This window comes from Triplophysa dalaica, chromosome 11, assembly GCF_015846415.1.
Source record: "Triplophysa dalaica isolate WHDGS20190420 chromosome 11, ASM1584641v1, whole genome shotgun sequence".
Lineage (NCBI taxonomy): Eukaryota > Metazoa > Chordata > Actinopteri > Cypriniformes > Nemacheilidae > Triplophysa > Triplophysa dalaica.
In genome coordinates, this window is record NC_079552.1 from 1,915,760 (window position 1) to 1,931,886 (window position 16,127).

At 37.5% G+C, this 16,127-nt stretch overlaps 1 protein-coding gene across 1 annotated transcript; it reads right to left on the minus strand.

Annotated features, from left to right (window-relative positions):
* Positions 1 to 4,819: 4,819 nt before the first annotated feature.
* Positions 4,820 to 6,141, minus strand: olig4 (oligodendrocyte transcription factor 4). The gene has a single exon (XM_056761268.1). The coding sequence runs from the start codon at positions 5,828 to 5,830 to the stop codon at positions 5,033 to 5,035; it is 798 nt and encodes a 265-aa protein (XP_056617246.1). The 5' UTR covers positions 5,831 to 6,141; the 3' UTR covers positions 4,820 to 5,032.
* Between the last annotated feature and the right edge of the window lie 9,986 nt (positions 6,142 to 16,127).

The window sequence follows — 16,127 nt, forward strand, 5'->3', positions numbered from 1 at the left end:
GCAAAACTTGATTTAAAGAATCACAAAGGCTACCGAATCGTGAAACTTCTTTGGTGAACTGTTCTTTGGAGCCTTTCGTTTGCTTCATCTTTTAAAAAGATAATGCGGTCATAAATGCAAAAGGCTTGTTTTAAACATGAACCTTATTTGACACATTCTGTCTTAAAATGGCAGTCAGAGTAAGTTTGTTCATTCAAGGACAGAAAATCCTAAATGCTGTTTAGTCTCAGGGGAGAGAGTTTGTCTCGTCATAATCAAGAAATGAATGTGCTCATAATGGAACTGACATGAGGAGTTTATCACCTCATTACAATTCAGAACAGGCCATATGGATCGAACCCTAATGGGAGTGCTTAACCACGCACCTGAGACCCCAGACCCCTAACACAAGGGCGTCACGGAGTCCTATCCCAGCTGTATGTTGCTTGTCAGTAGGCAGTTAGAGGATGATGGGAAGTGTGGTTTAACCGGGTGTCACCGGGTCATCTCCTGCTCTCTCTCTTAATTGAAGCCTCCTTCTATCCAGACACTGAACAATGTGTGCGTATGTTGCACAATATGTCCCCAAACCCTCCCCAATCCCATTAATTGGGACCTTTGGTTCTCTAATTAACTCTGTCAGTCTAAATCTGGGGCCACAGAAGGCGTATTCATGTATTGATCAGATGATCCAGCAATGTCGTATTTAGAACAGATTGCAAAAGCAAAGAAGAGAATAGTCAAGATGTCTTGTTATCAAACGCTGTGTGACTCTTTGAGTAACGAATGAGCTTATGCACACCACTGTTAAATGTTTAGGGTCACTTGACTGAAATTTTTTGGTATGAGAACACTAGTCTGAATGTTTGAAAAATGTTTTTTTCAGATTTTTTGTTACAGATAAAATAAATAATGTTGTATCTAGAAGCTGGATCTAGAAGAGAAGAATTTTACTAATTCATGAAATTCAGGTTGTCTACACCTAAGATGATTGATTTATTAGTTCAATACGGCCCAATTGCAGTTTGATTGAATTGGAATGTAATTTTTTTAAATCATTTTATAAAACGCAGTTATCTGTTTTTGCAAGTGAACTTTTCAAATATTTGCACATATATGTTGTAGGCATCCGAGTAAAATATTTTCTGTTTTGTATATCGCTGGAGTCCTTCGCAGATATTCAACCAATAAAAAGTATCAAAGCGTGCTTGTCAATATTGATGTAATCATTTAAAAAAGCACGGTGTTTTTAATTTCTCCAAAAACGGCGAATGTGGACATCTGAGGTTTCCAAAGGACAGCGGCAATATGTTTTTGTTCATGTTTCTTTACCGGACGATGTGTACACATAGAGATACCCAGCCTGCTGTTATATCTCTCTGGACCGTCACCATCTGCCCCCAATCAGGAAACACCAGCTTTGCACAAGTCAATGTGTCTAATTATCCCCGTACAGCAGGCTGGCCCACAGATCCCAGTAATCCCCACAATGTGTTCGGCTTCCCATACCCACCTGTGCCTGGGACCCGGAGGGGGGAGAGCCCTGACTCAGGGGGGCCGCGGGGACACGGAGACCCGCTGAGGGCGCTTCTTCTCTGGGCAGGATGGCAGCTGCCTCCCCCCGCTGGGACGTTCACCAGCTGACTGTGAGCGGGCCCCTGACAGGAGCTCTTTAGCGCTGTCAATGGGCCCATAAATAAGGAGCTAAGCGTCTTTGTGTTGGCGTCTGGAGTGTCAGGGCCCTCTGTAGGCCGACCGGGCCGCTAACCGCACTGAAAAAAGGGCATAAAGAGTGGGCTGTGTTACGGGGCTGCCCCCTGCTCCCTCTCTTTGTGCTCGAAGCGAGTGCTATTGTCTTCTCCCATTTAGGGTGAGAGAGAGAGGGAGGAGAAGAGAGGAGTCGAAGCGAACCTCTCTTCATCTGTCCTCTGATCTTTTTCTTGTCGGCCCCGGGATTCCTGTGAAGAGAAATGTGTATTTTTCACGCCTGACGGTCTCAAACTGAGTGCATTTGTGTGTTAAAGAATTCGCAACAAATGAAGATTTCGAGTTTAAACAAATATTGGATTTCCACGCCATGCTTCCTGGCATTGATATGTTTTCTCCTCTATAATGCAACGCTGTGTCGTGCTTGATTCCCTGTAATTGTTGTGAAATGACTGTTACACAAATTGCTTTAATTGGTTTTAATTTAATGAATTGTTATTTTCAGAATTAATTCAGTCAAGTAATAAAATTGATAAATCCCTCAGTTTGTAAATACATCCAAATGAACACACTTACACATCTTGTTGCTCAAGGAAAATTAAACTCTGGGTCATTCATCAAAACCAGTGAACCAAGTAACTATCACATAACTTTGAAAACTTTCACTTGCAAGTATTCCATGATGCAACTAGCAGAACTGTACTGGTTTCCTTCAACAATAAAACATGATGATAGGATTACGTAAACAACTAACAGCATAAATAGCAAACGTTTGTAAATAGAAAAAATTCAAGCTTGACGTGTGCTTTTCATCACCCCATTGACTCCCACTATAGCTGCATTATTGTACACATTCTGACTGCTTTCAACAGACAAGATGTGTCAAAATGATGTCATTGCTGACTTTATGTCACTGATATTTTGTATCTTTATAAAATTGTTTGGACCTTATTATAACATATTCTGTATTTGCTCTACCCTGTATTATTTTTGCTAATGGCAAATATTTCCTCCCTCGAACTACTTTTCCAAGCCTTTTCGAACAGCAGACGCATCAACGCATATCTTTCATGTGCGTCAAATAATTTTGGGAATTAACACAACAGAGGAATAAATTATAAAGTGCATTTTTGCCCTAACAATTTAACTCGACACCTTCAACTACTCACATAAAAAATATCCTATAGTATATACGGTATGTGTAATAATGGGTAAACAGTAGTAAATAATGTAGTTTCAGTGTTGGGCTTGTTACTCTGAAAAAGTAATTAATACCTAGTTACTAATTACATATTTATTAGTGTATTTAGATTACTGTACAAATTACTCCCTCCAAAAAGTATTTAATTACTTGTAACTAATTACTTTCTATATCCTATATCAACCTCGGTTAGTTAAGTGATTCTTGTATAGACATGAAAATGCCCATTTAATTAATAAACAAAAAATAAAAACTACATAACGTACTCTTATTAACTGACCGAAGTAATACAATTGGGAGAATAATACACTAATGCACAGATTTTAAAGTCAGACTTTGAATTTTGATACCAATTCCACTATTGCACACACACTTATTACACAAGGTAACTAAATCACAGTAACTAATAACTATAATTTTTACCATAGTTAGGTTAAAAAACACTAGGAATTTTACTACACTTTACTATATTATACTATGTACTATACGGTTTTCTATAGTAGCTATTATAGTATACTATAGTATGTGGGTACTGGCAATATCAGAATGACCAAACAGTCCAAATTCCAGTCGATCTCTCCAGCTAATATAAATGATGGTGCGCACAGCTGTCAGGGGCCCTGCTGAAATCGACTCCCGGTGAGGCCGGACTGAATATGATCACAGCTTTATCGGACAGTGACAAATCTTCCTGTGCTAACATGAAAAGGGTCGCTGGCTGTCCCCTGCGTGCGCCACACAATGCCGACGCGCCAACCTGGCGACAGCTTGCGTCTCCCTCTCACTGATTGATGGCTGAGCGTAGGCCTCGGGCTCCGAGCGGTCTGGCTGTCTCTCCTCTCATACATTAACTAGTCCCAGTACAGATGGTTTAGGCCCAAGCAGCGTTTATGGCGGGCTGAAATGATGCCTGTGTTTGTTAGCATACGATAAAGGCATAAACAGGTTGCGGACAATATTGTTGTATGAGTGGCGGTCAGGATGAACACATATGGACTCATTTGATATTCATATACATCATAAAGGACACTCAGACATGAAATGTGTGAGCAGATGTCGTCTTGAGATGTTTTTTAGTAGATCATTATTTCATTTGGATGTATCTTTTAATTGCTGTTTAGGTTTTATACTCTATGTCCATTAGAAGTATTCATTTAAGGGACCCTTCTATCCAAAGGGACTCATATTACTATGAACTCTATAGACCACTTTGTAAAACAGGAGCAATGTGAATTCGGAAGAAAACAACCAACAGGACATTTAAAACCAACTAAAAATGTTAAGTATGTTTAAAATCTAATTATGTATGTGAGCAATGGAACGGAAGTGGTTCTGGACCAATGTTGACATCTGGCAAAATGGTCTATATTGTGTGCTTGTTTATGCCCATTTATGAGATGTAAATAGGGATAGTTCATCCAAAAAAGAAAACTTTCAAACCTGTATACATGTCTTTGTTCCAATGAACACAGAAAAAGATATTTGGAAGAATGTTTGCAATCTTCAGTTATGAGACACCATCCACAATAGAATACAATATTGTATTTTTGTGTTCTGTTGAACACATAATGAGATATTTTGCAGAATTTAGTAATACAAAGAGATCTCGGGAACCTTTGACTACCATTTAATTCTTCCTACTATGGTAGTCAATGATGTCCCGGAACATACTTCCAAATATCTTTCTTTGTGTTGATCTGAACAAAGTAATTTATACAGGTGTGAAATTGTATAAGGTCGATTAAATGTGTGAACTACATTTTTGAGTGAACTATTCCTTTAAATAGTATCTGGTACGCTTCTCTGACAATGATAAAATGGATTGCTCAGAAGTCGAAAAACTACAAGAGAATTTTTTCGTGATAATAATAGATTTTATATTTAGCAAACCACGAGAGGTAACAAAACTATACATTCTCAGTTTTCTGTATTGCTACAAAAGACACACAAGTTCAGTGACTATTCAAAAGCACTTTTGGACAACTTCAACATTACAAAACATTCTTCAGTACAAAAATAGCAGCAGCTTGTCAAGAGGAAATTCTGTACAGGACATTTACATGTATACAAAACACACCCAGGTGTGGATCAGTCCGTATTTCGACATCAGGCCTACTCCAGCGTGAAGCCTGTGCCTCACCAGAATCACTTCCCCATGGAGAGGCCGTGGAGACAGCCTGTGGACGCGGGAAGGGGCTGGCAGAGGGAACACGGGCAGGGCATGCCGGGGAAATGCCTGTATCCGCTGGAGAGGTGCAGAGGGTCCTTCATCATTGTGTGGAGAGGTGGGGCCGGGAACCCCAAGTAACCAGCGGTGGGGGATGAGCGTGGAGCATGAGCCACAGTCGGTTGCGTTGAGGTGTGCCGGAGAGGGGCAACTGTCACAGCTGAGCCGCTGCCCACCAGAGAGTGCAGGGACGGGGTAAGAGACAGCAGAGGCAACTGAGGGACAGGTGCGGCCGAAGCCGGGGGTAGAACTCGTCTAGCCGAGTGGCTCTGAGCGCTCGCTCCGTACACGTCACTGACGAGCTTCTTCATCTCGTCCAAGGAGCTGGACAGCATGAGGATGTAGTTTCGGGCGAGTAACAGGGTGGAGATTTTGGAAAGCTTGCGTACCGAAGGTCCCTGTGCGTAGGGCATTACTTCTCTGAGTCCGTCCATAGCCTGATTCAGGTCGTGCATTCTCTTGCGCTCTCGGCTGTTGACTTTTAGCCGCAAATCTTGCGGGTCGTCTTTGGAGAGGTCCACTTCTGCACAGCCTTTTAAGCCAGATGCGGAGCTGTGTGAGCGATCGCAATTCTTTTCAGCCCTGAGATGCACCGATTCTCTGTCACCGGAGTACGCCTGGAACATTTTGTCAGCGAAAAAAACGCTGGCAGGGGAGTCCACAGCCAGGTCGGGGGATGAAGATCGGCTGCATGTGGACCCAGCGTCAGAATCCATCTTGTCTGAAGCCGAAAATCTACAGAACTTGAAAAGAACTAAACGTTGTCTGTTTAGGTTGAGAACTCGTGGTCTTCAGGAAAAACTCCACTTGACTTAAGTTTAAAATGCCTTGAAGTTAAGTCAATGCAGGAACTTGTCCTGTATCGGGTTGCTCTGACGGTTGAGCCGGAGGGTCTTCAGGAAGAATGAGGAATGAGTGTGTGAGAACATCAAGGAGGCTGTATTTATACCCCAAAAGACCACAAAGACACAATGAGACGCATAATGTGACATTAGGCACTGAGCCAATGACAGAGGGGACACACTTTCACCCCCACACACCCCTTCCCTGTCCCAACAACAGCGTCTAAACCCCACCTTCACAGACACACACACACACACACACATTCACACATATGTGCAAAAACATTAATGAATGTATAGCCTTAGTTGAATTAAGTTTATATTAAAACGAATGGAATGTATCAAATTACACAGTAAAGACGTTTCATGATCCAATTAAAAAGCAAAACCCTTTAGTTTACACAACTTTTCAAAAACATGTGCAAGTCACATTTAACCATAACTAAATAAAATAAAAAAGAAGAACATTTATTTCGCCCATTTGTGAAGCATAGTTTTTTTTATCATATTGACTTTGATTTAAAGGCATTTCATCATTTTAAATAAAAAACTTCATTTTCTTATCTTAAATATTTTTTTCTGGGATATGATTTGTTCACCATAATCTAAAATTTTCAAATGGTGAGTTGTGTTAATTTGATAAGGAGTAATAAAGACCGTTTATAGACCATTTAACTTTGCACTTAAAAGATCGGCAGTCTAAATTACATAAAACACGTAAACTGCGTCCCAATCCGCATACTATCCGTCGTACATAAGTATGACCCAAATCGTGGAATGTTGAAAAGAGTATTTCAGAGATTATCGGATGGTCTACTATTTCAGGTAGAAATTTGAAGTGCAGGAGGATGCACACTCTCAACGGTTAATATTACCCACAATCCACCGCAAGTAGGAGGAGTTTAGTGATGCTGCACTGCATTTATAAATTATATAATTGATTTGTTACTAAAATAAGAAATGTAAGTATACAGTAAACATAACATACAAGATAATAAATGTATAAATATCTTAATGGAATGAAGAGGTTCATTTTGATGTGTGTAACAGTTATTGGCCACAATGTTGTATCTCAACATCGGCCACTTTCGCTTCCAGTTAGTATGTCCCAGTGTGTGCATATTGTTTTGCTATACGCTAAAATATATATAATCTTCCATTACAAAAACAGTGCATACTTTTAGTACAAAGTTGGCAAATTGGGACGCAGTAGTAGAGTTTAAAGAGGCTATGAAATGAAGGGCAGTGGAGGGATAAAAAGAAAGAGAGAGTTATTTTCCAACAGCATCGCTCTGAATTTAGTGCAGTCATTAACACCTCCATTACACACTTTGACACACAAACACAAACTGTGGCTATACAAAACCAGATCAATTCCATTATAATCAGCATTGCACCAATTGAAACTATTTAAAACAGATGATACATTTTTTACTTGTGTATTACAACTGAGAATAAAGAATGATGATATTTTAGACTTACAGCACATTGAGGTGTTCGCTTATTAAAAACAAGAGGCTACAGAAGAAAATGATAAATAATACAAATATAGTGCACAAAAATCACAAATTAAATTACTTCCTACAAATTTAGCGACCATCAAAAGTTTGGGATCACTTGACAAAAATGTTTCTCGTGCTCTTAAAAGTCTTGAATCTAAAGGTGTATGTTTCCATGTTTGAAATGCTTGTGTGAACAAAAATACAATTGTGCCAATATATTAATTTCTTTCTAGAGCATTTTATTTAAAAAAAGATTTTGAAAAAGATGGAAATTTAATAATGTTTAAAAACCGTCCCAGGATGAGGCATTAAGAAGCTGGATTATAAAAATGCTCAGAGAAAGATTAGCAAATTCTATTCAAAGGGTGACTACTTCTAAAGTGCTTAAATAAAAAGTAGAGTTAATTTATTGTGAATGCTTTTAGTTACAAAATAATTCACACAGATTTAAACTGCAAAATTCCTTGGTTTTGGGTTAAGTGAGTGATCCCAAACGTTTGACCGGTAGTGTACTTATCTGATCTGCAGATGTTCTATCATACCAATTGACTTGTTAATATTATAAAACTTTACGAACATCTATTGAGAAACATCCTAAAAAATATTTTGAAAAGAAATCTGTATCTTGACATGTGCTTCAAAGTGTGCTGTGTCCATCTGTGTGGGTGTGTGTGTGTGTGCGTATGAATACATGAGAGTGTTCAAGAGATTCATTCAAATTCATGTGTTTACTTTCTCCACAGGCCACACAGTAAGAAAAGCCGAGAGAGGAGAATCTGAATGCATCTTCATGAATGGATGAAAGAGTATCTCTTCACTTCTCTACCTCTTTTATGTTTAATCTGCGTGTCTTTAACTTGGAATTAAAGTGTTTGACTTTCCTAAGCTGTTGTTAAAGACCCGTGTGTGTGTGAGAGAGAGAGAATCTGTGTGAATTATCAATGTTCAGGTAACCAGAAAATGAGAGTATTATCACAGTCGTGTGTGTGTAGTCTCATGAGATCAGCGAGGATTAAAAACTGAGCTCAAACGCACACATACATTCACAGATCTATCGCTTTTGAATCCTCTCAATGGTACTGCAGGAGTTTCATATACAGCATTAAGCTCAGGATTTGGCTAAAGCTACACTTAAATAAACAAAACGAAACAACTATATCTCCAACAGTTACTGTGACAAACCCCACGAGAAGACCTGAGATCAAACTGATGCTGCATAATTCTTCAAGAAAATGTACAAACTGACAGCTTTTTCAAATCAATACAATACACTTGATATGAAGTAAGAAAGGATGTTAGAAATCAGCAATGTTTTGTGAACGATGTCTGATAAATCAATATATACAGTGGGAATGCTTTCAGAAGTTCTCTCAAAGTTATCAAAAAGTTGATGTTATAAAAACATTGGTGTAAATAATTTTTGCCCTGTTAGTGGAATATTTAGAACATTTAGAAATAATGTTTTCATAATTTAACGAGAACATTAAACATTTTTTGGTTAGCTTGAGTGCTTGCGGAAATAAACAAATAAAATAGATTTTCATGAAATATTGATATATTGAAGTACATATTTGAAATAGAAACTTTATACATTCATATAGGCATAAGAACAAACATCATTATGAATATCATTATTAAATTTCATTTTATTTCTATTGCCTTTCACAATGTGATTTACTAAAGATGAAAATATTTTAGCACAAGGGAAACAGGATGAAAAAACAAACATTAAAAGAAAATAGGAAACGCCTTTGTAACTGTCTCTCCAAAAATGGAAAGAAGTTAAAAGGTTTTTAGAAAATGTTCTTGAACAAAGACGGATGCTGTTGAACTACAAAAAAATATGTACAAATTGTGCATCGATGCAATACTTCAAATTGTACTTCTTAAAACATGTCCCATCAGTATGTTTTGTGATTCCTGTTTTTTTAAATTCAAACGGGAAAAAGACATTAATCATTAACAAACATTTAGCCATATTTTAATGTAATGTGCCACAGAAAAAAAACACTAAAGGAAATAGCTATGAATAAAAACAAAACTTCAGACATATATATATATATATATATATATATATATATATATATGTGTGTGTTTGTGTGTGTGTGTGTGTGTGTGTGTGGGTGGTTGGTTGTGTAGCTCAATGTGGAGTTAGTGATTTATTAACTTCACCCACTTGAAACAATGACGTTAACTAAACTACATCATGACAAGCACAGTGTGAACTGCCCCAAGCTTTTTATAACCGTTACTAACAAGCCCAATAACTTTCCCTAACAGAGAGAGGGGTGTGGGGGGAGGTTGAGGTAAAGTGTGCCAGCAGGCGTCTGTTATAAAAGCTTCATTCGGACTGTTGCAACATCATAAATTACAGCCAAACTAGAAGAGAAGAGAAAGAATGATTCTCCAGAGGCTGAGGAAAGAGGAGGGGGATCGGCTCTTTGATCATCGTGACATTATGAGCCTTTTAAGAAATGCAAAGAATTCCCTTACAACACCGTCAAAATGTGCAGGAAATAAAATTTAAACTCTTTAATACTTCCAAGGTTTTTTCTAGATAGCAATGATAAGAAAGAAAAAAAAATGATGTTTCATTACCTGTAGCTTTCCTGTAACTCAGTGGTAAGAGCATTGCTTTAACAACGCAAGGTTGTGGGTTCAATCCCAGGGGATTCCAAATACCTATCTATAAATGTATAGGACAATATAATGTTAGTTGCTTTAGATAAAAGTGTCTGCCAAATGCGTAAATGTAAATTACCAGGGTAAAGACACACGTATCTAAAAAGATCTCACAGTGAACTTAAATATTACCTAGTCAAATTCTTCCAAGACCAACTGATTTGACCCACATTACATTTAAATCCCTATTATACAGACAGATTTTCTACTTCTCTGAACTTTTTTCCAAAAAACATCTAGTTGCTTACAGTCTAAAGCAGCGATTCCCAACCTTTTTCATTCCAGGACCCACCTATAGACAGGTATAGACACCAAAATATTTTTTATGTAAATATGGGGAGAAAACACACAGTCATCCTCTTAAAATAGAGTTTGTATTTTCTAAATAGAATAAATTACATTTAAGATGAAACACCAAATTATCTCATGGTAAAATATGAAAAAAATGTGACTTTCCACGACCCACCTCATGCCACCGTGCGACCCACAAGTGGGTCCCGACCCACAGTTTGAAAACCCCTGGTCTAAAGTGTGGTAGTCAGTGTTCGGTAAGATACTCTGAAAATGTAAGGTTGATGTCAACTCCACTTTTGCACACACATATATTACACAAAGTTTTTTTGGTTTATTACAACAGAAGTAACTGTAATTAAATAACAGAAAAAATAAGACTAATCCCTTACTTTACTTTTTCAAAGGAAAAGTAATTAAATTACAGTAACTAATTATTTAGTAACTAGTTACACCCAACACAGGTGGTAGTCTTTTAAAAGACTCCATAAAGATCAAACGCTTTAAGTTGGTTGAAAAGACATTTTTGAACACCATAAAATAACATGCAAAACAAAGAACAGAACTGATTCAGAAACATCCAGAAGCTTAACATACATGAACTCTTCCTTTAAAAACAGCTGCAGAAAAACGAAGAGACCATTTCAAATGTTAACTTAATCATAATTTCTAGATGCATCGTGATCATTTCTGTCCAGTGTCTGTTGAATTTCAACAAAATCAAACATCAAGAGTGACAAAGTCATCCGACAGCAAATGTGAAAGACTGGCAGCACGACAAGACACGTGAAAACTGTGATCAAAATCTAGGTTAACAGAATAAAAAACTTTTCCTAAATACGTGTAGTAATATGATTGTTGTATTGCAATTTGAGAGCAAAATTGTAAGTTCACAAAATGAAAAAAAAGTGAATATTTTCCCTAAACACATCATTTTTTTAGTGTTTGTTTGCTTATTTCATAACAACAGTCCGATTTAAAATCACATCCACACACAGAGGCAGTGGTGACTTAACAAAACATCTGTTACAAACTCTCGTCTTTAACACTCAGTGTGTTTAAACATCAGGAAGTGGCTTTGAATCCAAATGAAGAGATCAGCCCGACACACACACACGGACACGGTCACAACACACAGATGGTCATGCGTTACGATGAGGGCAGATTGTGTTAACCTCCTGCACAAACACACTCAACAGAAGGAGGGAGAGGGGAGAGAGAGAGAGAGAGAGAGAGAGAGCACAAGGAGACTGAATAAATAATCATCATTTCACATATCAGTTTTCCAGATTACAAACATACCTCTCTAGATCCATCCCTTTAATAAGAGCATCTATCATAAACTGATGATATGTGACTGATTCATAAAATGAATCAGGAATAATATCTATTATAACACTTCCTGTCCTCATGTCTCTGACCAGATCTCACATCTTTTCGTGTCTCTTAAAATCTTGAATGTTTAGGTCTAATGTGAGTTCTTTGACTAAAGTGTCAACAGAACCGCTGACGTACAATACGTCTGTAGTCCAGAGAACCTGCTAATGAGTGAGCAAATGATAAAATACTTGCATGAGGTCTCTTGACTAAAAGTGTGTCTAGCAAGCAAATCAAATTATCTGACACATCTCGATGTGTAAAACAGAATACTGTATGTTTTCATTGACTTCATTAAAGTCATATACGCCAATACGCTCGACTAAGTGTCACTAATTCATCTCATCTCCTTGAAAATCAAGCTCACACCTCCACACATTAATCATCCTCAAATGAGACTGAGTACAGTGGCCACCAACTCGAGGGTTTTTGTGAGGCGTGACCTCCGGGTCAACGAGGAATGACTGAAAGCAGGTCTGTCACTGTCCACAGACAAAGCAGACAGTCCACGCACACTGCACACATGGGCTGCTGTAGCCCATGGCAACCACAGAATGGACACATGGCACAAGACCCCTCACAGATGGGACCTGGATTGTGTGTGTGGTGGGGGGTTGTCATGGAGAAGGAACACAAGCATAGGTAACTAGCTAAAAGGTTGGTGACAAGCACACATGAAGATAAATAGTGTGAAAAGACACGACAAGAGCGAAACCTGTCAAGAGCACGTCTGAGCGGTATTTCATATCACAGCAACGTTTCAAAATAAATGTATTTTGACTTTATTTCAGTGATGGTTAAACACCTTCCACCCCAAAAATCTTCTGTGGTTTATTGATAGGGTATTTCATATCACAGCAACGTTTCAAAATAAATGTATTTTGGACTTTATTTCAGTGATGGTTAAACACATTCCACCCGAAAAATCTTCTGTGGTTTATTGATAGATCTTTATTTAAGAGGAAGTTTTAATAGTTCATTAAAAGTTCATATGTTCTCTCAGGATCCCTATAGATAGTTTAACATTGCTACAAGTATTCCAAATAATTTGTTTACGTTAGCTACAATTAATGTGATGCATTTAAATGATGTTAATGGATGACTATAGATTAACAAAGTTCGGGAGAAGCCAGGGCATATAATTAAGACCGGCTGGTTCGCAATCAGCAATCATAGTCTCTACCCTATCAGCTCAAGCGAACCAGCACATAAATAGACAAAGATTCCTACCTGCAGACATCTCTCAAGGATTACACATCCTACCACCTCCCCGGCTCCTCCACTTGAGCGCTTGTCGATAGCAGAACTCCGGGGGGTGAGTTCTGGGTTCGGCCGTTTCCGAGCTCGGCGCACTCGCCCCTATTGGGGGGCGGGAGCGTACCGGGATCGGATGGAATCGGCGAGCTCGGAACCTGCTCCCCGGACAGCACGCCAAACACGCATACTTTTACTACTCCTGCTATCTACATTATCTGCTCAGGTGAACTCGTGAATTGTAGTTGGTATTTAAGTTGTTTCTGTAGTCAGTCATCACTGTGTGTGATGTCAGTATTTTATTTTTTTCATTGATTTATTTTTTGTAACTGATCCACACTTTGATTCTAAATATGTTTGTAAACATTTAACTTTAAAGCACAAAAAACATTAGCGTGTCTGTGATATATGTCCCTCAAATTATTGATTTTTATATATATTTTTAGATTAATTGTTCTTCATTTTTGAGCAATTTTGTTGTCATTTTATTATCTATTTATTTTAACACTACTATACGTTTCATTTATTATATTTCATTCCAGTTATAATTATACATTTTTAAGGCATTAGCTTCAATTTATAAGATAATTTTTGAGATTTATTTTTGTTCAGTTTAAGTTTTTTTTATAATATGTTAGCTTATATTTTATTTGTTTCAATAAAAATGTTTTATTAGAGTCAGTTTTAGTAGACTATATAAAACCCCTAATATGACCTAAAGAAAAGTTTACAACATCGATATTTCCGAAAAAAAAATGAATGAAAAATTGAAATACTGTTGTGACGGCCCCAAATATTTTTTTACCAACATCTTTTTAAAACATCCGTCACGCCCACATTTTTACACACCCAGTCAAGTTTGTTAAACATTAGAAGCATCATTGTCTAGTTAACACCTCATTCTAGAATCACTGTGGAGACGAACACTTGACTTCAGCCCACATGCACACTCACAGCTGTCAGCTACACACAGAAAGTGGAGATGTATGACTGCAGCACACGCCAACACAGAAGAAAAAACAAAAACACAACAGATTGGACAGAAACAGACCTGACACACACACACACCGGTGACAGTGATTAACGTGTTGTGTATGTGAAAGGGACAACAAACAGACAGCGGCTCATTTCCACAGTGTGTGTGTGTGTGAAGACACAGGAGGAGCCGTCCAATTAGAAGCTGGACACCACACGGTCGGCCGGGGGGCCGAAGGAGGGGGCGCAGGTTTTGTTGTCTTGAAAAAGTGCCATAAAACAGCTCTCCTTAATTGGTGGCCTATAAAATTAGCATCTGCAAGAGCATTAGATTTCCTCTGTCTTTGTCTGGGCTGTTGACCTCATTCAGAGCTGTTCCCTCTCTGTTATGTCTTTGCTTTTATTGAGAAACAGACTGAAACGGAGAGGAAACTGGTATATCAGGAGCATCTCTTTACTTTCGCTCGGCTGTGACGTTAGTCACGGGTGATTCTGATGTCTTTCACTACGTATGATGGTTAAGCTGTGAACCGCGTGACCTACACAGACATTCATGAACACATCATTAGCAATTTAACCACCAACAATCCTGTTAGGTGTCTTAAAACCATAAAACCACGAGGTCACGCATGAAGCTATTAACAAACTTTAGCATGCAGATCATTAGTCAAAATAGATCAATAAACTTATACTGCATCTGTTTCCTCTCCGTTCGATACTAATGCCTTTACATACTCTTAATGCTGTAGATATCAATGGAGAGCAAAGAAAACCTTTTCCTAATATCTCAGATATTTCTCCTTAGAAAAATAGTCATAAATCTGACGAATGTCTCTGTCATTAAAGTTTTAGAAGAGATGTGAACACGAGCTCAGATTTGTCAAGTCTTCCATTAAATCAATATTACTGAAGATCTCCATGTGAGCTCAAACATTTCTAAATCCAGTTTATTTTGCCCCATTTTACACCTCCCTTCAGATGTTTCAACAATTACGACAATATCTCGCTTAGATACAATTGTTTAAATCTCAGGAAGCTGAGAGTGGAAAAAATCTAAATATTGAGAAAATTGCAATTGAAGTTGTTAATCTTCAATTAAAGAGGCGCTGTGGCAGACCGTTCACTCACAAAAATAAAGTTTTTATATATTTAAGGTAGGAAATTTACAAAATATCTTCATGGAACATGATCTTTACTTAATATCCTAATGATTTTTGGCTTAAAAGAAAAATTAATAATTTTGACCTATACAATGTATTTTTGTCTTTTACTAAAAATGTTGTGGTGCTACTTAAGACACATATCGCTTATTGCTTCCTGAACTCTTTGTAAGCTGCTTCGGATAAAAGCGCCTGCTTAATGACTAAATGTACATTTAAATGTAAAATATAAACAACAGTTGTTGATCAGCCAGGTGGCCTCTCAGAATGGATAGTTCAGCTGAAATTGAAAGTTCTTTCATCTTTTATTTACTACCACGTCATTTCAAATCTGTTTGACTTTATTTCTTCTGAAGAACACAAAAGAAGATATTTTAAAGAATGTTGATAATCAAACAACAGTGAACTCCATTGACTTCCAATGTATGAACACAAAATTTCTCAAAATATCTTCTTTTGAGAAGAAGTGTCACATGCTGGTTTTGAATGACATGAGGGTTAATTAAAAATAACCTTTATTTTTGAGTAAAATATTTATTTGAGAAAACTTGTGAACCGAGTTATTTTGTAAATTCTCATAAGTCTTTACTATATTTAAATTTTGTTATGATTTTGTCCTGTAGACCATTAAGGAATGACCCAATTTATTTATTACTTAATTTGTGAATTGTTTCGTAAAAAAAGATACAATAAAAATAAATAAGAAAAAGTTTAAATCTAGCCACAAAAAGTCACAGAGCCTAGGAACTTCTTTCACAAAATTCCACCAGTTTATAAACTCATTATATTACTTCTTTATGTGTGTATTTATATTTGTAAATTTAATTTGACAGTTTTTTGTATACATCATGCATTAGCACTAGAAAACACACATCATTGTATGCTCCCCAGATGCAAGTGCTTTGGCAATACAGAAGTACGGCTCTTCTT

Coding starts and splice junctions, on each gene's coding strand:
- olig4 (XM_056761268.1), bottom strand. CDS start 5,830: ATGGATTCTGACGCTGGGTCCACATGCAGCCGATCTTCATCCCCCGAC.